Source organism: Mustelus asterias, chromosome 10, assembly GCF_964213995.1.
Source record: "Mustelus asterias chromosome 10, sMusAst1.hap1.1, whole genome shotgun sequence".
NCBI classification, from domain to species: domain Eukaryota; kingdom Metazoa; phylum Chordata; class Chondrichthyes; order Carcharhiniformes; family Triakidae; genus Mustelus; species Mustelus asterias.
Genome location: NC_135810.1, coordinates 89,382,108 through 89,403,386, shown reverse-complemented (window position 1 = coordinate 89,403,386; position 21,279 = coordinate 89,382,108). Strand labels below are relative to the sequence as shown.

General features: G+C 39.9%; 1 protein-coding gene across 1 annotated transcript in view; it reads left to right on the top strand.

Moving 5' to 3' along the window:
- The window catches only part of atp8a2 (ATPase phospholipid transporting 8A2), a 329,927-nt gene extending 310,836 nt beyond the window's left edge, over positions 1–19,091 (top strand). The window contains exons 30-31 of the mRNA XM_078221449.1: positions 2,907–2,995; positions 17,100–19,091. Coding sequence (XP_078077575.1) covers positions 2,907–2,995; positions 17,100–17,197 — 187 coding nt within the window. The 3' untranslated portion in view covers positions 17,198–19,091. The remainder of the gene's footprint in view (positions 1–2,906; positions 2,996–17,099) is intronic.
- Positions 19,092–21,279: the final 2,188 nt, after the last annotated feature.

Genomic DNA, 21,279 nt, shown 5'->3' with positions numbered 1-21,279 from the left:
AAAATATAAAAAATTACTTCGAATGTAAACAAAACACCACTGTCTTTTTGACACCTTTTCAGTTGTTCTGGATAATGTAATTTATACATGTTTGGGGCTTTGTCAATCCAGACCCACAGAAAAATGCCAATCCTGCTGATCTGTATATAAATCTTGGTCAGTTAGCTCATGAATACCAAAGGGGTATCTCACTTTTTCAGTGGCTCTGACCCCCAACAGTGACCTACCCACTACTCTGGGTGCTCTTGTAGCGCTATTTTCTGAAAGCCCTTATTGTGTGTGTATAGGGGGTTGACTACACAAGCATTTTTCTCAAGGCCCGTACAAAACGGTGGTATTAAAGCTATTTTTAAAATCTTTGTTCATTCAAGGTTTCAGAGCTGCAGTTTTCATGGTGGAGAGGGTTAGGGGAGGTAATTCCCTTTTAAATGTTGTAAATAAATAATTACAGTTAAGCAAGTCCCTGACACCAAATTTAAATGAAAGCATTATTTATTCCCATCATTTGGCCTACGCAGACAGTATTCAAAAGCTATCATCAACCCTACACAAGTTTTTTGTTATGCTATGCAGTAGATTTTCTTTAACCTGTTTCTGCACGTTAAAGTGATTCATTGTAATACATGTCTTTGACTAAAATGGATACTTATCCTTGAAGTATTTTTTAGGTTGCTCAAAATCCAATTAATTTTTCTCTGTTGTCCCTGTAATTTAATAATGTTGGCAAAGTTCGGCACAAAGAAATTGCAGAATGTTGTCGTACCAGCTTTGTCGCCTCCCCCCCATCCCCACTACAAATAGAAGATGATGCTGAAAGACCTTGGAATTACAATAGATTAGGTTGTGAATTGGTGAGATGCAGGTTTGCATCTGTGATTCTGGAACAGTCAACTCCCAGTGCTAAGCAGCAGTGATGTGGAATTTTCTCAGCAACTTCCTCGAGACATTTTCCCTTTTAATTTTCTCTCGTCTGCACTTGAAAATCATGATTTACATTGAGATATGGTTCCACGGGCACCCTGCTAGTCTTATCAGGACAGTTATGCTGCATGGTTTGAGCCTTAACGGTACATTTTGGTGGACAATTTGATTTAAGGGAGGCAGGGTTGTGTCCAGTCCTGCGACTAATTCTTCCCGTGCACATGTGGACACTTCCAAACACGAGTCACTGATAAATGATCAGGAAAGGGAGGCTCAAATGAATCTCCCTCCCCCACCCCAGGCCACCTTTCTTTCACGAGCTCATAGTCACTATAGTTGGTTGTAGCACCGTAATTTCTGTCCCTTGTTAAAATCAGCCAGTGTGCTTCCTGGTGCCTGATTAGAGAAAGACGTCAGTAAAAGCCTACTAACTGGTCCCCATCTCATTCTGTCAATAGCATATCTGTGGAGAGAAGGGTAAACCTGTTTGGTGAACAGCAATAGAATAACATTTTTTTTAAATGCTCCAATTTTCTAAAAATACTCCAAAGCAATGCATTTTTTAAAAACTTAATCATTGTCAAGAGAAAGTCAGCAAGATAATTAATCTCTGGTATTGTTTTGTCGATGCAGCTGAATGTCAGCATGATAATTGAATGAAATGTATGTAAAATAAATGCAGATCAACAGGAATTTTAACAAGGGTAAATAATAGGAGTGCAATAATAGATTAAAACAATATTCAAAGTATCTTAGCAAAAGATTGAAAGTTAATTTATCGCAAGTAATGACTGAACTAACAGTAGGAATGTTTATAATGCAGCTGATGCGAGTTTCTAAGGACATTTCTCATGCACAATTGACTCCAAATGAAGAGTGTGGGACTTGGTTTAAAGAGAATTTGAAATATTGAGAATGAGTATACAGCCAGATGATTGTTAATTTGCTTTACATGAAATCTGTTCAAATCATCTTTGTGACTGATTCCTTGATAGTGATACTGTATTCATCCAATTAAGTTGCTTGCTGGACAATGATTCCTCTAAATTTGCATTGTTGTGCATTGCCTGTTTATTTTCAAAACACAGTACCTTTATAAATGCTCTTGCACAGCCACGCACATGGTATCTTAAGGAGGGCAGCTTGTGTGATATCTTGAAGATTGTTGTCTCAACCCTCAATAGCGACAGTTCTCCGTAACATTCCACAAATAGGATTGGTGTATTAGAAAACTGTTGCACTCTTTTTAAAACTTTTTTTTTCCATTTGCTGAACATAAATAATGGATCATAACTCCTTAAATAGATAAATCTCACTGATGATATTGCTACAGATTATTTTAAACTTTTCTGTCAAAAATAATACAGCAAATGGTTACAGTTCTTGTGTTAAGGCTGCCCTGTAACAACAGTCTGATCAATGGGCTGATTTTATATTCGGTGTAACTGGCTTTATATTCATTTTTTAAAGGGAAGGATCCTTAAAGAGCAAGACACTAATTGGGCTGTAAAAATATACTTTTGATTTTGATAGGATGATACAGTTTGAAATCCTTAAAAGATTACTTGTTCTCGGTTGTAACCTTTGTCTGTTTCATAAAGTAATTAACAGCAAATTATTTAACTGATTTCGTGAACCAAATCAGTGTGCACATCAAGATCTTTAAGTTTTACACTGAAGAGTTGTTTACTTGTGGTCAGCTAATTAACAGAAATTGTGCTCATTGTTAACAAGTGCTAATTACTCCTGGTATGTTAATTGCTGACTAAGGAGATTTACTCTTTTTAATTGCAAACCCAGTGAGTCACCTGGACCTTGCAGCTAAGTGTGAACATTTCTCTTGGTTTTATGCTCTTTATGTGAATTTGTATGCCAGATGTTTTCTCATATAAGTTAAGACCTATATGCTGATCTCAAAACATGTCAAAGGCCTGGCTTTCTACTTGCTAGCGTGTGGGACTGACATGTGCTTTGTTTTGCTCTAGTCTGAATGAACGTGCTTATCTGCTAAAGAGAGTGTTTAAGAAAACCCCTTCAAACCTCGTCCGGACCCATTCTGTTCATGGTCTGTCACGTAAGTATTCCACTACCTTGTGCCACACCAATTATATTTACATGGAAAGATCATTTTCTTTCCATACAAGTGTAAACTGGAAGCTGTCCTAACTTTCAGTGATTTTCTTTTTAACCACACGCTCAACTACCAGTCAAGCTTTTCCTGATCAATATTTTGTATACTCCATAAGAGAGAATATCCATGTGTAAACTTCAGGAAATACAAGTTAAAATATGAGAATCCACAGACTATTAATTTATCTTCAACATTAGAAATGAATTTCTTTGAAAAATCTTTGTCCTACTTTTAATATTTTCTTCTGGCACTTTGATATCTAGTTGAATTGTGTTGGTCTCTCTAGGGCTCTTTTCTCCTGTTCCACTTTCCCTCACCAGTTATGCCATCTTTCTCCATCATTTTGTTCCCCAGTATCATCAGTGCTTCTCAGCCTTCCTTCTCTCCTGCTTCGCTAGGCTCTCTGTGAAAGACCTGTTTTGGCCTTTAAGGCAGACAGAATTGGGTGGTGATATGGAGTGGAAACAAACAGTTCTAGTGATTTGAAAGTTTACCTCCGTGTCAAATATGACACCAAAGTTGCAAACGGTCTGGTTTAGCCTCAGAGATGGACTTGATGTCCATGGAATGGAGTTTGTAGTGGGGGCTGAAGGCAATGACTTTGATCTTCCTAATATTTAAATTAGAGGAACAGACTGAAGATGCCGAGAATTTGCAAATTGTTCCAGATTTCAGAAGAGCAAATGTCTTTAAAATAGGGGCGACTAACTTGACAGTGTGGTAATGAGGCCAGTGTAACATACAAATGGAAAGATTTAAGACAGGAATAAAAAATCTGTGGAAAACAACTAAGTACCCAAAATCAAAAGAAAGGAGTGTGACAAGAAAACGCTACGGTGATGCACAAAGACAAATAAGATGTATCCTAAAATCTAATTGTATTTTTTTGAAGCAGATACGAAATTGGTGGACAAGAGAAGCACAGTAGATATTGTCTACTTAGACTTCCAGAATGCTTTTATATAAACAAATGATTTAGATGAAGGGGCCAATGGTATGTTTGCTAAATTTGCTGATGACACAAAGATAGGCGGGATCGTAAGTTCTGAAGATTTTTGATTTGATTCATTATTGTCACATATATTATCACACAGTGAAAAGTATTGCCTCTTGCATGCTATACAGACAAAACATACAGTTCATAGAGAAGGAAACGAGAGAGTGCAGAATGTAGTGTTACAGTCATAGCTAGGGTCTAGAGAAAGATCAACTTAATGCAAGGTAAGTCCATTCAAAAGTCTGACAGCAGCAGGGAAGAAGCTGTTCTTGAGTCGGTTGGCACGTGACCTCAGACTTTTGTATCTTTTTCCCGAAGGAAGAAGTTGGAAGAGAGAATGTCCGGGGTGGGTGGGGTCCTTAGTTATGCTGGTTGCTCTGCTGAGGCAGCAGGAAGTGTAGACAGGGTCAATGGATGGAAGGCTAGTTCGTGAGATGGATTGGGCTACATTCATGACCTTTTGTAGTTCCTTGCGGTCTTGGACAGAGCAGGAGCCATACCAAGCTGTGATACAACCAGAAAGAATGCTTTCTATGGTGCATCTGTAGAAGTTGGTGAGAGTCGTAGCTGACATGCCAAATTTCCTTAGTCTTCTGAGAAAGTAGAGACGTTGGTGGGCTTTCTTAACTATAGTGTTGACATGGGGGGACCAGGACAAGTGGTTGGTGATCTGGACACCTAAAAACTTGAAGCTCTCAACCATTTCTACTTCGCCCCCATTGATGTAGACGGGCATGTTCTTCTTTACGCTTCCTGAAGTCGATGACAATCTCCTTCGTTTTGTTGACATTGAGGGAGAGATTATTGTTGCCGCACCAGTTTACCAGATTCTCTATCTTATTCCTGTAGTTCTTTGAGAAGGTGACCAAAGAGGTGGATGAGGGTAAAGCAGTTAATGTGGTGTATATGGATTTCAGTAAAGCGTTTGATAAGGTTCCCCGCTGTAAGCTATTGCAGCAGATACGGAGGCATGGGATTGAGGGTAATTTAGCGGTTTGGATCAGGAATTGGATAGCTGTAAGAAAACAGAGCGTGGTGGTTGATGGGAAATATTCATCCTGGAGTTCAGTTACTAGTGGTGTACCGCAAGGATCTGTTTTGGGGCCACTACTGTTTGTCATTTTTATAAATGACCTGGATGAGGGCGTCAAAGGATGGGTTAGTAAATTTGCAGATGACACTAAAGTCGGTGGAGTTGTGGACAGTGCGGAAGGTTGTTGCAGGTTACAGAGGGGCATAGATAAGCTGCAGTGCTGGGTTGAGAGGTGGCAAATGGAGTTCAATGTGGAAAAGTGTGAGGTGATTCACTTTGGAAGGAGTAACAGGATTACAGAGTACTGGGCTAATGGTAAGATACTTGGTAGTGTGGATGAACAGAGAGATCTCGGTGTCCATGTACATAGATCCCTGAACGTTGGCACCCAGGTTGATAGGGTTGTTAAGAAGGCGTACGGAGTATTAGCTTTTATTGGTAGAGGGATTGAGTTTCGGAGCCAGGAGGTCATGTTGCAGCTGTACAAAACTCTGGTGCGGCCGCATTTGGAGTATTGCGCACAGTTCTGGTCACCGCATTATAGGATAGATGTGGATGGATTGGAAAGGGTGCAGAGGAGATTTACTAGGATGTTGCCTGGTATGGTGGGAAGGTCTTATGAGGAAAGGCTGAGGGAATTGAGGTTGTTTTCGTTAGAGAGAAGAAGGTTAAGAGGTGACTTAATAGAGGCATACAAGATGATCAGAGGATTAGATAGGGTGGATAGTGAGAGCCTTTTTCCTCGGATGGTGATAGCTAGCATGGGGGGACATAGCTTTAAATTGAGGGGTGATAGCTATAGGACAGATGTCAGAGATAGGTTCTTTACTCAGAGAGTAGTAAGGGCGTGGAATGCCCTGCCTGCAGCAGTAGTGGACTCGCCAACATTAAGGGCATTTAAATGGTCATTGGATAAACATATGGATGATATTGGAATAGTGTAGGTTAGATGGGCTTTAGATTGGTTTCACTGTGCGGCGCAATATCGAGGGTCGAAGGGCCTGTACTGCGCTGTTATGTTCTATGTACTTTGAGGCTACAAAGTAATATAGATAGGTTAGGTGAGTGGGCAAAGGTCTAGGAAATGGAGTATAGGGTGGGGAAAATGTGAAATTGTCAGTTTTGGGAGGAAAAATTTAATTAAATTATTATCTAAATGGTAAGAGTTTGCAGAGTTCTGAGATGCGGTGGAATACGTTTATCCCAGTGCATGAATTGCAAAAGGTTAGTATGGAGGTGCTAATAGAATGTTATTGTTTATTGTGAGGGGAATTTAACGCAAGAGTAGGGAGGTTATACTTCACTTATATAAGGTATTGGTGAGACCACATCTGAAGTACAGTATGGGACAGTTGATTTTTCTTATTTTCATTGATTATCTGGATGTAGGTGTAGGGGTCAGCATGTGCAGATGATACTAAGGTGTATGCAAGTTGTTCGAAATATATACTATGCTCGCTGCTTCAGGTAAATCTGAACATTTTGGGCGATTGGACTTATGATTGGCAAATCATATTTAATTTGGTTAAGTTCAGTGTTACGTATGAAAACAGGTGAATGCTTAATATTCTTGCACCCTTCAGGAAAAATAAATTTGAGCATTCTATCATATCTAGCAAGGTGCATAAGCAATGCCACAGAGTGATATTTAGAACAAACAGGATGTTGGATGCATTTATAAGACAATTGGGTATGAAATGATATTTTGTCCTGTATAAAACATCAGCCAGGCCTCATTTGGCCACTGTATCCAGTTTTGGTCTTCTCACATGATGGGTGATATTGAGGCTTTACAAGTGCAGAGAAGGGCCATTAGACCAATTCCCGGTATACAGTATCTTAGTTAATAAGATGAGTTAGAAGAGTTGAGAATCTACACTTTACTGAGTCCTAGATTTAGAATTGATCTAATTCTAAACCGTCAACTGGAACTGGGTTCCAGTTGACAGTTTGACCCCCTCAAATAAGTTATGGAGGACAAGTGATCACAATTTTAAGTTGTAGAAGACCAAATCTAGGTTACATGTCAGTGGGTATTTCTTTTCCCTGGGAATATTTGATCTCTGGAACAAGCTGCCATCTTGAGTGCTGAATGCCAATTCTCTGAATTTCTTCAAGCAAGAACCTGGGCCTGTTTCTGGCTTGGGTGACATCTCTTCTTTCAAAAAGTCAGTACTTCAGAGAATTCAATGCCAGAGTGATTTTTTTAAAAATGTTTTTGTTGCATGCGTATCGCTGGTGAGGCCAGAATATGTAACTCATTAAGTGAGTTGCATTGGTCAGGATGGTGTTGAGCTCCTTGAGTGTTATTAAAACTGCACTCACTCAGGAAAGTGGAGAGTGTTCCATCACACTCCTGACTTGTGTCTTGTAAATGGTGGACAGGCTTTGGAGAGTCAGGAGATGCGTTATTCGACCTTTTATTGTATCCAGAGTATCTAATTAAATTTCTGACCAATGGTAACCTCTGAGTTGATTGTGGTGGGGGGATTCAGTCTTGGTAATGTTGTTGAAAGTCAAAGGGAGATGCTAAGATTCTCTTTTGTTGGAGATGGCCATTGTCTGGCACTTGTGTGATGTGAATATTATGTACCCAAGCCTGAATGTTGTCCAGGTTTTACTGCATGCAGACATAGACTACTTCATTCCCTGAGGAGTTGCAAAAAGTACATTGTACAATCATCCACAAGCATCTCCATTTCTGACATTATTTTGGAGGAAAACCCATTAATGAAGCAGTTGAAAATGGATGGGCCGAGGACACTACTCTGAGGAACGGCTGCAGTGATGTCCTGTAGCTGAGGTGATTGACCTCCAGCCACTATAACTATCTTCCTTTGTGCCGGGTATGACTCCAACTTTTGGAGAGTTGGACAGGAATTTCTTAGTTTCTTTTCCCAATTTGCCCTGGGTTTGTATCTGTTTTTTTAACTCTCCCAGGAGATCACATGGTTTCAGAATGGGTGGAGAGTATATATTCCGACACAATGTATCGGAATTCTGCAGGGCAGACTGGATAGACCAGAGGGTCTTTATCTGAGAGAATCATAGAATTCCTACAGTGCAGAAAGAGGCCATTCTGTCCATTGTGTCTGTGCTGACTATCCCAAGGAGCATCCCACCCAGGCCCTATCTCCATATCCTACACATCACAGGACACTAAGGGGCAGTTTAACATGGCCAATCCACCTAACTGGCAGATCTTTGGAGTGTGGGAGGAAAGCAGAGCCCTGGAGAAAACCCATGCATACATGGGGAGAATGTGCAAATTCCACAGAGTCAGGCGCCTGGAATCAAACCCAGGTCCCTAACACTGTGAGATCTTTGTTTATTGTTTTCAGTATCATTATGAATGATTCATATTGACACCTAGTTCTGACTGATAAGTGGCTCGCAGGTTGCAACATCCTGTCCCTTACTGAAGCCATCCATAGCCTCTTCAAATTAGCTCAATGATAGTCGGGCTCTTGATACCAAGTTGCACCTTGGCCAATCTCTATCTGCATCTCCCCTTTTCTCTGCTAACCTTCTGAGTAAAAGAGGTTCAGGGCTCAAGTGCAAAACTTAAAGCTGACATTCCAGTGCAGTACTGAAGGAACACTGCACTGTCAGAAGCGCCGTCTTTCGAAAGATCCCATGGCACTATTTCAAAGAGGAGTAGAGGAGTTATCCCCATGTCCTGATCAATATTTATCCCTGAATCAATATCACAAAAGCAGATTATCTACTCATTATCACATTGTTATTTGTGGGAGCTTGCAGTGGATAACTTGGCGACCATTATTCCCACATTACAACAGTGACTCCACTTCAAAAGTAATTAACTGATTGTGAAGCTCTTTGAGACCTCCAGTGATCGTGCAAAGCACTGTATATATGAATGTAGGTTTCTCTTTCTTTCTATGGCTTTACTCCACCATTGGTAGCCAAACCTTCAGCCGTCTTGGTTGCACTTTGTCTCCTTCCCCACCTTCCTCTCCTCCTTTAAAAACCACCCAATTTGACTGAGCTTTTGATCACCCCTCTTAACATCTCCACTGGCTCAGCATTTCTTGTTTTTCCCTCTATCCTCTGACTCAGACTCTAGCATGCTAACACTGAGCTACAGCTGACTTCTCAGAAGGTTACTGGTTCGAGCCCCATTGCAGAGATGTAGCCACATAATCACCAGTGCAGCAGTACGGAGGTCCAAGAAATCCAAGAACCCCATTTGCTTTGGATTTTATCTGTCGAATGTGGAATCCCCTTTGAAGATTGTTTTTAAGCACCCCCTACCCCCCCCTCCTCCAAGGTATGGTTATGTACCTGTTGGAGAATTCGCTTTGTGGATCCTTTATGTTGGTGATGCACATGACATGGTACTTTTTTGTCCCATCTCCCTTTTTAGGTGTAATTTTGTTACAAACTGGGTATTTTGAGTAAACTGTCCAGTTGGAATTGAATGAGCATTCAGTTTGAATTATTGAGTGTAGTGAATGTTCTGAAGTCTATAAACCAGTGTAATGGCCTATTAAAATGATTATAATCCAGTGAGAAAAAACTGATAGTACCTGGAATGTCCATCTAAAATTGAGTTTAAGTTCATTGATGTTGATTGATGGCAAAAAATCGAAAATCCTTAAGGCAGATGCAGAATCAACAGACCATGAGGACTATTCTAGGGTTTTCTCCCCCATGAATGGTGCTGTAGAGGAAAAACCATTGCTCTACAAAATATAACAATAAAACATATTCCTTTGAATGGCATAAAGCACCCAGACCCTCAAAAATAATTATCTGACAATCCAGAACTCCCAATAAAATTGGCAGCTTTCCATACTTTATTTTGTTGAATGGGGAAACAGGTGCTAAACTTCATCAATCATTGGCTGAAAAAATTTATGGTGACAGTGATTTTTTTTGTTTCCTTTCAGTAGTCTCTTCCCTAAATTCAGGGATATGTTATTATTGATTGTGATATAGGCATCCTGCCCCACATCCCTTATTAATATCAAGGGCTTAGAGAAGTCTTGTTGTTTTGTAGTCCCAAAAAGACTTTAGGCCAATTGTATGTTCAACCCAAAGAAACTGCTCCAAAACTGTCAAATTTAAAAACAATCTTCAATGGGGATTCGGCAGATAACGTCCAAAGCAAACAAGGTTCTTGGATTTCTGAAGGGGAATCTTTAGTATTACAACAGAAATATTCGTGTTATACCTTACCAAATATTTGTTTGTCCAATCTATGGTCTCACATAATTTGCCCAGGAGCCTATCAAGGAGCCCTGAATCGATTAATACTTATTTTCACTTCGTAATTGAGTAAACTTCCTTCACTCCATTTAGCTGCTGGGCATTTGCTGAAAATGCAGCTGCTGTCCTTTCGTCCAGTTTCAATTCCCTGGGTAGTATTTTTAAAAAAACCTTTCAGTGATAACTGCCTGTTTATCTAAACGAGCCATATATTCGTACCTACATACCTGGCTCGTGGAAGCCCTCCAGGATATTGTCAGGACAGTGGCTTGTTAAAGATCATGTGGGGAGGGGGTTAAAGGCAAGCTCAGTCTTCTTGGCCAAAACTTCCAATCTTGTACTCTCCAGAAACGACATTGGATAGCCTTTGGGAGCAGGTCACCCTACACCCCTCCACCCAGTGCCACCACACCCTGCTATATCTCTGGCTTCCCAGCCTACACACCTCAAAGCAATTCTATTAATTTTATGTATTGCTGTTAGCAGTAAGCACATCTCATCACAAACCTTGGACTTTCTTGATTTATATAATTCACCTCCACACCATGAGTTGCATTTTCCTACTGACCCATTGGAACCACATTGAACTTTATTTTCCAATCCTCCAAAAACAAAACTGGGTGTCTGCTTTTATATATTTTTTTCCCTTTCCTCCTTTTAGAAAATGTTTTCTTCAGTAGTCTAAGCTGTGTAATGATAGTTTTGTGATTATGCTTTTGGATAGCCTTTCCTTTTGGTAAGTTTGGAGTTTTTTTTTCTTTTCTCTGTTTGATAATTCACAAATGTTAACCTCTCATGCTAAGTGCAAATTCCAGACTGTTTGCAGAGAGGCCATTTAGTTTTAAGTTTAAAATCAAGGAGGAAGAAAAACAGTAATAGGTGCAAACTTGTGCCCTGCTATTTAGGATTCAGGAAGGGAAAAGAGTTGCATAGTTCCTCTGGAAAAGTTTTCTAAGGAATAGACATCCCTCAAGATTTACCACACCTGACCTCACTAATGACATTTGAAGGATAGCATCATTGAAATACTGAATGCTGGACTAAAGTTGCATAATGTATCTTTATTCCACATTCATTCAGGATATCCATTTCAAATAGCCCATAGCATCACAGCATGATACATATCAGTTTGCATCCTGTAAGGGTCTAAGGCCAAGACGCCAAGCCTGTCCAAACCTTTAGCTAGTCTCTAACCTGTAATAATGACACCACTAAATGACTGATGGTAAAAGAAAGCATGTATACACACATGTATTCTATTTTGATACAAAAAATCCATTCTCTCTCTGATATGAGCTTATTAAGTAATTGAGTTAGTAGTTTGCTGCACCCATATTGCTGAAGATGATGACTGGGTATTGTTGTTTGTATGCACTGCCTTATTTGCTACTTGGTTATTGATAGCAGAAATCAGTGTGAGACAAATTGAATAAAACAATTCTAAAGCAGTAAGAATTTTCTTTATCTGGTTAAAGATGTAAGGCATTTGACGGAGAGAGAGGGGAGGAAAGGATATTTGGGTGCTTTAAAACATGAATAGAATTTTATAGCTCAGCAATCCTATTATTCGGAAATGCATTTGTACAGTAGATCCTCATTATGCTGCAGTGTCTGAGAACCAGCTCCAAAGTCATATTGATAAAAGAGATGCAGTAAAGTCCCCTGTTTATATCATTTGCATTTTGCTGCATTGCTGTAAAGACCAACAATTAAAAGTGATGTTTTCAACCTCTGAGTCAGAAACTGCTACAAAATGCAACGTTTCGTTCTCATAGCTTTAGCCGCCTTCTTAGGCAATCCCTCAAATTCAAGGATGATTTGCTTCCATTCCAGTTTGATAGAAATCATAGAAACCCCACAGTGCAGAAGGAGGCCATTCGGCCCATCGAGTCTGCACCGACCACAATCCCACCCAGGCCACATCCCTACACATCTACCCGCTAATCCCTCTAACCTACGCATTTTTTAGGACTCTAAGGGGCAATTTTTAACCTGGCCAATCAACCTAACCCGCACATCTTTGGACTGTGGGAGGAAACCGGAGCACCCGGAGGAAACCCACGCAGACACGAGGAGAATGTGCAAACTCCACACAGACAGTGACCCGAGCCGGGAATCGAACCCGGGACCCTGGAGCTGTGAAGCAGCAGTGCTAACCACTGCGCCACCGTGCCGATAGATTCTGAGATGATTGATAAGTCCAAAGTACGATCTGCTGACAAGATGGGCCAGTGGTACTTGAAGGGTTGGACAGATGAGTTGTTGGGAGATTTGTGTGTTCTCTCTGACTTCTGCACGCTACCAACTAAATCTCTTGATATGTTTGATGCCTCCCCAATAAACCTTCATATTGGTTGGTCATAAGCCAGGAACTCCCATGAGTCGGTGGGGATGGGATAAATTTGAGGATATTCATGAAGTGTTTCTGCTATCCTCCTTGGAATCCCCTGTTGTCATTGAGTTCCAAATAGAGCAGTTGCTTTGGGAGTCTGGTGTCAGGCATATAAATGACATGTCTCATCTTGTGAAGCTGGCTTTGAGTGAATTATGCCGCTATGTGGGGCATATTGGCTTGGGACAGGATGCTGTTGTTGGGCTGCCTTTCTTGTCACTGGATTTGGAAGATTTTGTGAATGTGATGGTATTTCTCCAGTGCTTTAAGGTGCCTACTATGAGGTGTCTAAGTCTCCAAACATAAAGAAGGACGGGGATCACTGCTGCCTGGTAAACCATGACCTTAGTCTTGGGTTTGAGATCCTCGTCCTCAAATACTCCTCTTCAGTTGATCAAAGGCCAAGCTGGCACTTTGGAGGCAATGATGAATAGTTTTAGTGAACTATTAGCAAATATAACAAACCGTATTGTGAAAAAATATTGTCTGTGTATCAGGAATTGCATTGTTATTGGATTCATTTTATGATAATGAACGAGCATTGCAGGTACCTGCAAACTAAAATTGGCTTTTCAATGAATTTTGGTTTTAGAAAAATTCTATATCAAGTTTTAATTTTTTATTAAGGGGTCTAATGTCCACAAGGTGAGGATCTCCACTCTGACCCTTTCCGTTTTATAAATTGGAGCGTTGTATATGTCACCTGTGATCAGCTGTTAACCTCATTGCTGTTAATTAGGTGTGAAATATCAATGGAATAAAAAGTGAAACAAAGCTTACTGTCCAAATACGCACCAGCCCAAGTCCCCAGGGTGTGTGCTTCAAACTAGGACTATCCCTGTTCAAGGGAGGAGTATTAGTTGTGGATTAAATTGTAGTTGCTTTCTCCACAACAAAACTAATATCTCAATTAGGTGGTCAGTGCAGAGGAAGATCAAAAGGGTGGGATAGACATTCTGTGGTCAATAGTAAGAAAAGAGCATTGGCGAAGGGCTGTGAATTGGTTACCTGCTGTCTTGGTTAAGGTTAGGGCTTAAAGAAACAATCAAGAAGAATAAAATTCTCCAGATACTTCTGTGTTTATGGAATTGATGCAATAGAGGTCAGAGAGGCTCCAGGTTTGGTACCCAGTCTGTACTGTGTTAGCCACTCTTATTCCAAGAAGCATCCATGGTGTGACAGTTAGTTCAGCACCTTTGAGTTAAGGATGGTAGATCAAAGTTTTTATAGCTGTCAGTGACTAGTCATCCCTAAAACAAAGGCTTGCATCAAGAAAGCACATTATTACAAGTTTTAGAAGCATCCCAAATGTATACCTATACTCTTAATTACTTTGAAGTTATCATTATGTTTGCAGACACGGCAGTCAATTTGCAAATAGAAAAATGCACAGTTACCAGATCAATGACCATTTAATTTATTTTTGTCTATATTGGTTAAGGGAAGAATGTTGATGGATTGACTGCTCCTGCTTAATGTTCATGTTGAACAAATGAACAAAAAGATAGGTCCTCGGCTTCATCCATAAGGTGGCACTTTCAACAATGTAACCCTCCCTCAGCACCGCACGGAGGTATCCACCTACCTATTATGCTGCAGCCTGGAGGGTGGATTGAACTCACAATCTTTGAGCAAGATGATGGTTACCAACTAAACCAAACTACTCCTGCTGGAAAATGGAATTAGGTTAGGACAGGATCAGCCTGGTAGACTATCAATACTCACCCACTCTTAGGTGAAGAGTAGCCACTTAGATGAGACACCACAGATTGACTGGTACTTGACTTGCATTAGTCACCACTTACAGGTGAAAGGGGAAGAAAGAAGCAAATAATAAATAAAGGAAAACAGTAACATAGAAGCTGGAAAAGGGAATGGTGTGCTATACAGCATTGATGCTGAAACAAAGAGAAAGTCTGTTTCTGAAAAAAATTACATTGATAGGAACAAGAGCAGGCCATTCAGACCGCGAGCCTGTTTAAATCACAAACACCCTCTCACCAGAAGTTTCGTACTGATACATGGCATTTATTATCCATTCATTACATGGCTAAATGTGGGGTCCAGTATTGTTTTCAGTTTGGTTAAATCAGCAAAAGAAGCCTTGAGTTTAGTCATAATTTATCCATTTCTGTTAATATTTGTTTTGAATTGATAACCGAATTATCATTGATCAAACCCCACTGGAATTGAGGTTTATAAGATGAACTGTGCACTAAATTATACACAAGTTAACTCCTTGCAAGTTTTTTTTCCACAATTGTTCAATGTAAATTACAGTTCTGACATTGAAAAGATTTTGGGACAACCTACAACTAGACAGTGGTTGTAAGTGGGCTATTTTGAAGTTCACTTAAAACTGTATTTACATTAAGTTCACACAAAGTGAGATGGCACTGTTGCTGCCAGATATCATATGGACATCAAAGGCAGACTTATTGTTTGGTCAGTAGCCAGATGACCTGCTTAGCTTTTCCACACAAGCCACCAGCACACTTGGCAAATGCTAGTTTGCGTAACATTTTCCTCTGCCACATATAAAGTAACTGGCTTCCTTAGAAACTGCCCCACAACGTACGCAATCGATTTGAAAAGCACAAAGAGCCTAAGAATGACATAACAACAGGAAGGGATTGATAGCCCAAGCAAGCTTTTCCTTTATAATTTAACCCCAGCTCTAAACATTTTATACAACACCTTGAACACAGTAAAACACCCCAAGGCACTTCACAGTAGCATTACCAAACAATAATTTGACACTGAGCCACCTATGGTCAAAGACATAGGTTTTAAGGAAGAGAGAAAGGTCTATAGGTAGCAAGGAATTCCACTAATTAGGGCATATGCAACTGAAGGCATGGCTATCAAAGGTGGAACAAGTGAAATCAAGGGTGTGCAGGAGGCCATAATTGGAGGAAAACTGATATCTTGGAAGCTCATGGGCTGGAGGAGGTTACATAGATGGGGAGTGTCAAGGACATGGAGTGAATTGAAAACAAGGATTAAAAAGTTTAAAATTGGGACATTGCCAGACTGGTAACTAATTTGGGTCAATGAACAGAACAGTGAAGAGTGAACAGAACTTGATGCAGGTTAGGTTATGGGCAGCAGACTTCTGAATATTTATGGGCAGAACTTTACAGCCCCTGCGCAGCAGGTTTGGCAGCAAAGGAGTCTGTAATGTTCCCAGGATAGCTTCTTAGCCCCTGACCAATTTACACATATACAGCAGGTGGTGAGGCCGTGGCCAGCCTGCCCAAGCCCCTAACGAGCAAGAGGAGTTCAAAGACCCGGGTAAAGCCCAACAGGGGTTGGGAGCCTCAAGAACCCCCTTCCACATTGGATGCCTCCCTCCTCCCCCCGGCCTCACCCTCCCCTTCCCTTCCTGCCACAAGACTCCTCATAATTACTTGGTCCTGGATTCCAGGACTAAGAATCTGGAGATTGTTTGTAACCCCAGACCTTGCCACATACTAGGACTACAGAGTTGAGATAGGGCTTCCACCTTGGCATTAAATGGCTGCAGGACTGTTGTTATTGGCAAGTTGGCATTCCGTGCCAACTCTTTTGGTGATGGAGCGGGAAAACCCACCATCCAAAAAATTCTGCCCTCTAGGGTAAAAGGTGGGAGGCTGGACAGGACAGCACTTGAATTGTTGAGGGGTAACAGGAGGCCTGGTGAGGGTTTCAGTAACAAATAGGCTGAGGCAGGGTTGGAGACATGCAGTGTCGTGACAATGAAAATAATCAGGCTAGGTGACTTTGCGTAAGAATTTCAGCTCAAAGTCAAACAGGGTGCTAAGATTGCAAACAATCTAGTTTATTCTCAGGCAGTAGCCAGGGCGATGGATGGAATTGATGTCTAGAGAATTGAGTTTGTTTGGGGGACCAATGATAACAGCTCTCCATCCCCTCTCTCTCCATTAATGCTTCAAGAATCTTTGAACCTGTTTAAAGGTTTCCCTTCCATTGCTATTCTGCCTGGTTTGCTTCTTATAACAAACTTCCTAATTTTAACTTTTGTCTTTGTTATTTAAATTCTTCAATATAAGAAAGTAATTGGTTGGCACTTCTTTGTCAAATCTCTTTGTATAATCTTGAACATTGCAATTGGATCACCTTTAAGTCTTGTTTCCATAAAATAAAATTGAACATGCGTTCATTAAGCTTTCTTTATACCTTAAACCCTTAGCATCGTGAATCATCTTTCCATGAGGTACAGCCGACCTCGGTCTATATGAACCTAGGACATTAGATTGCTGCAGCAGCTAATGCTGTATGTTGCTGTATAATTTAAGATGGATCGTTTAACTGGACCTGGAAGTGGTTTCAAATACAAACATACCATTAGATAATCATATCAGTCATGTTTAATAATTCTGTCCTATTTCAGATGGCTACGCGTTTTCTCAAGAGGAACATGGTGTGGTTTCTCAGAGTGATATGATCCGGTCATATGACACCACCAAACAGAGAGTTGCTGCAGACTGAACAGCATTATTTTCCTCAAGTATTGGACTGATGGAAATTTTTATCAGACATTTGAGCATGCTGACCAAAAATAGCGGCAGCCAAATTACTGGATTCCTCATTTCTGTGGCCTTAGCCTACTAGCTTGACTTACATTAATTCTCGCACTGACTTCTGAGATCTAATGCTGTACCTAAAACTATTACTGTGTTGCTGTTCTGGTCAGAGTCTAATAATGTAAAATTGTAGGTGCTTGTGAGAAGTAATTGTTTAAAACAGTACTGTATCTAATGTGGAACAGAATGAACTGCCAACACCGCCCTTCCCCATACACAGTCAAAACATATTTAATACGTTCATTTTATTTGAACTTGAGCAGGTGGATGAGACAATTGTATATTTAACTCATTTGTTCCACGTAAGCTGAAGATTGTTCTGCATACGCCTCAGGTAGTGCAATATTTTGGGAAGGGTTGTGAATGCATTTAATCCCCCAATGGAAGTCGCTGCCCATGTGAGATCTTGTGATTATTGTAAAATACAAGTCCAAAAGCAACTTGGCAATTTGAAATAAAAAGATGACATCAGAACTATTCAGACGTACTTCAAGAAGGCCATCAAAATGTGTAAGTATTTGCGACTCATTCTTCTCAAACCATTTGGAATTTGGTGGGTTTGTTAAATGCTTTTGTTGTAGTCTCATGTATTATAACATTTCCCCCATTTAGCATTCTAATTACTCAATACAGAAACATCCCTTTGTTATAGACTAGTCATTTGGTGGTTCAGCAAGTTGGTGTGCAGGGGTTGGAGTAGTACAATGCAAATCTCCACCCTCATGCAATAATCACCTGATTTCAGCTTCCTTCCCAGGGAGAGACAGAGAGATTAGGTGCTGCCTTGCATGACATATGCACCAATGTAGGCTGCTGGTCCACCTTCTAGCTGGCCATAGGATGCCATGCCAGAGATTTTGCATTAGGTTACATTTTGCAGAAGCTTCCAGTTCACCCAGCTCAATCTGTGGCCCCAGGGAGACCATGAATAAAGGAGAAAATGAATATCATTACTTTTTCTCCGAAGTATGGAACTCCTTTAGGATTTTGGTTCAGGGATCAGCTGAAGCAAGGCAAAAGAAATCCCGTCTGTGCCATGGTTGGTGTCTGCAGTTTTTTTTCATTAGTTGAAAGGACATTCAGAAAAAGGCCCAAGTAGTATCTCCTTAAATATATTGTATAAGAATTGTAAAAGAAATACATTGTATAAGAATTATCAAAATGTGCAAATATTTAAAGCAAGGAAGGTTACACAATTTGCATTGTCTGCGCGTTGTCTAGTTCTTTTCATCACCATTAACCGTTTTTCTATTTAATGTAATAATATGGTGACTGCACTTTTGTTTCATATTAACCATGGGATTGAAAATCTCTTGTGTATAGAGAATTACAATTTCCTTAATAGAAATATCTGAATACAAGGGACAGTTACGAGCTGGTCTACTGACAAATTCTGGATATGTTACTTATCAGCAGATGAAATCGTGCATTTTGTGTGTCATTTCTAAATTTGATCCTTTTAGATGCAACTTTGTAATTTGTGTCTGCAGAATGGAGTGATGCTTTGGAGAGTAACGTTAAATTAATTCCCTGCAGAGCAGCGTGGCCTCCATAGAGCTGCATATTTTTCTAGCAGTGCTCCAGTTTCCTTTGTCCTGTTAATGTTCAATGGTACTTTTAATACAAGAAATAAATTGCAGCGGTTCTTTCCATCACTTGGAGCAAATTCCTATTAACTATTAACTGCTTGGCAGTGGTGTTAATGGATGCTGTAGATAATCATTTAAGAGCTTTTGGAACAGTGTGGACCTGCTTGTATTACACAAAAAGTTGCAAATAAAAAGTTTTATAAGCTGTCTACCTCTGGCTTGGGTTTTCTTCTGTTTTCAAATCACAACATGAAAGCTTCACTTAAAAGAAAAACTTCGACTTATATTTATTTAATTATTGATTGTTTTAAATAAGCACCTGGGGATTTTAAACACTAACATTACTGTAATATATTTTAGGCCAAAGTGACAGAGAAAATATTATCTTTGGAGCTGTGATCCACACTCCACTGTAAGCTATAGAACTGCATCTTTCAAAGTTTTAAGTCAGATCCTTTCAAAATGACTATGTTGGAACAGAGAAGAGCCAGCGTCTAAATGTATCTTCATATACCCTTTCAGTGACATGGCCAAGAAAGAGAACTCTGTGTGTCTCAGGCCATGAATTTGCAATTCTTAGCATTGTTGGAGCAACATGCTGTGTCAGCAGGCTACCCAATTGTAGAATAAGTGATTCATAGAATCCTAGAATCCCTCCAGTCAAGAAGGAGGCCATTTGGCCCATCGAGTATACACCAACCTCAATCCCATCCCGGCTCTATTCCCGTAACCCCACATATATCCCTGCTAATCCCCTGATATCAGGGTCAATTTAGCATGCCCAATCAACCTAACCAGCACATCTTTGGATTCATGTCAAACTGATTTTTACCCTTGCCTTGTTAATATTGACCCCTCACCCATTCTTGTAGATGTTGTCCATTTGTTGGAATCTAGTTCTATTCATTGTTTTTATCATCTGGTTTCTCACCCAAATGTCCAGTTTTTCTTCACGAGCTAAGCAATAACTAAACTATTCAATCATGGGAGTATGGCAGCCACAATTGAACCCATCCTCACACACCACCACATGTGTGTTTTCATCAGGTGGCTGCTTTGTGAACCTAAGGTATTGAAGCTAATTGGTGAACCCTTTCCCCACCCCGACAAACCCATTTAACAGCAAAATCGGGAATCAAAACTGAGACCTTCCAAATATACTTGACTTACCCTCACTAGATAACACTGATTCACCTTAAACAATTTAGAATCCGTGAAGTTGCATGTGATCAATTATGCAATTTGCCTTTGTGAAAATTATTTTCTAATGCAATACTGTTCAGTATGTTGCCTGGTAAATGCAAGTCCAGAACAAGCTCTGAAATATTTTGATCAAAAGGAGGATATTCAAAATACATGCTCTTGTATTTCAATTAGCCATTGTTGGACTGTTGTAATGTGTATATTTCACGTTGGGGAAACAAAATATTTGCATAAAGTTGATGGCCAAATGGCCCTTTCTTCTGTGTAAGTGGTTCTACATTTACAAGGCACTACACCACATCAAACTTCAAATCATACTGTACCTTTAGTGAGTCCTGTGAAACATCAGTGATATTAAGAGATCATAGCACTTTAACTGGCTACTCACCCTGTCACTAGGTTGATACTGTTTCCACTGTCAATTAATACTTGATGCTTAAACCAGGTCTTAAACCAGTTTCATTCATTACTATAACAACAATTTATGTTTAATTCTCTTGTGACATTTACAGAATCATAGAATGGTTACAGGACAGTAGGAGGCCATTTGCAAGTATGAGCACTTATTGGGATATTTTTGCAAACCTTTTCATGGTTCACCTGATGTATACAGTATAAGTTGTGCACACTGATGCATGTTGTCATCTGAACTCTAACCATGTTGCACCTTGTGGCAGCGTACTTCTTGTATCTGTTATTCTAGACAATGTATTGAACGATCATTATAACACAATGACCTGGGAGTTAAACTTTATTAAGAGATATGTGACAAAGTGAACATCCTTGAAACATTGTATTGAAGGATTACCTGTAAGTGGGGGGAGACTATAAGTTTAAATAGTTGCCTTATAAGATGCCCAGATTTTGCAATAAAAATGATGAAGCTAACAGCACTCATCATTGTTTACATGAAAATCAAACTACACATCTACAATAAAACACCGAAATCAATAAGTTTTTATCCAGGTTCACCTCCAAAAGCTGTGCAATATTGGAATCTCACTGACATGCTTGCCATTCAGATTTAAATTAACTTGTGTTAAATTGCTGCTCTTACCTGATGTATACAAGAAAATAGTGTTGTCCATTTGAGTACAAGAAGCCTTCTAATGGCATGATTAGTCTTAAATGACTTTACAGGTGCTGAAAATTAACTTGTATCAGTGGAGAATCTCATTCCTAGAGATGTTAGAAA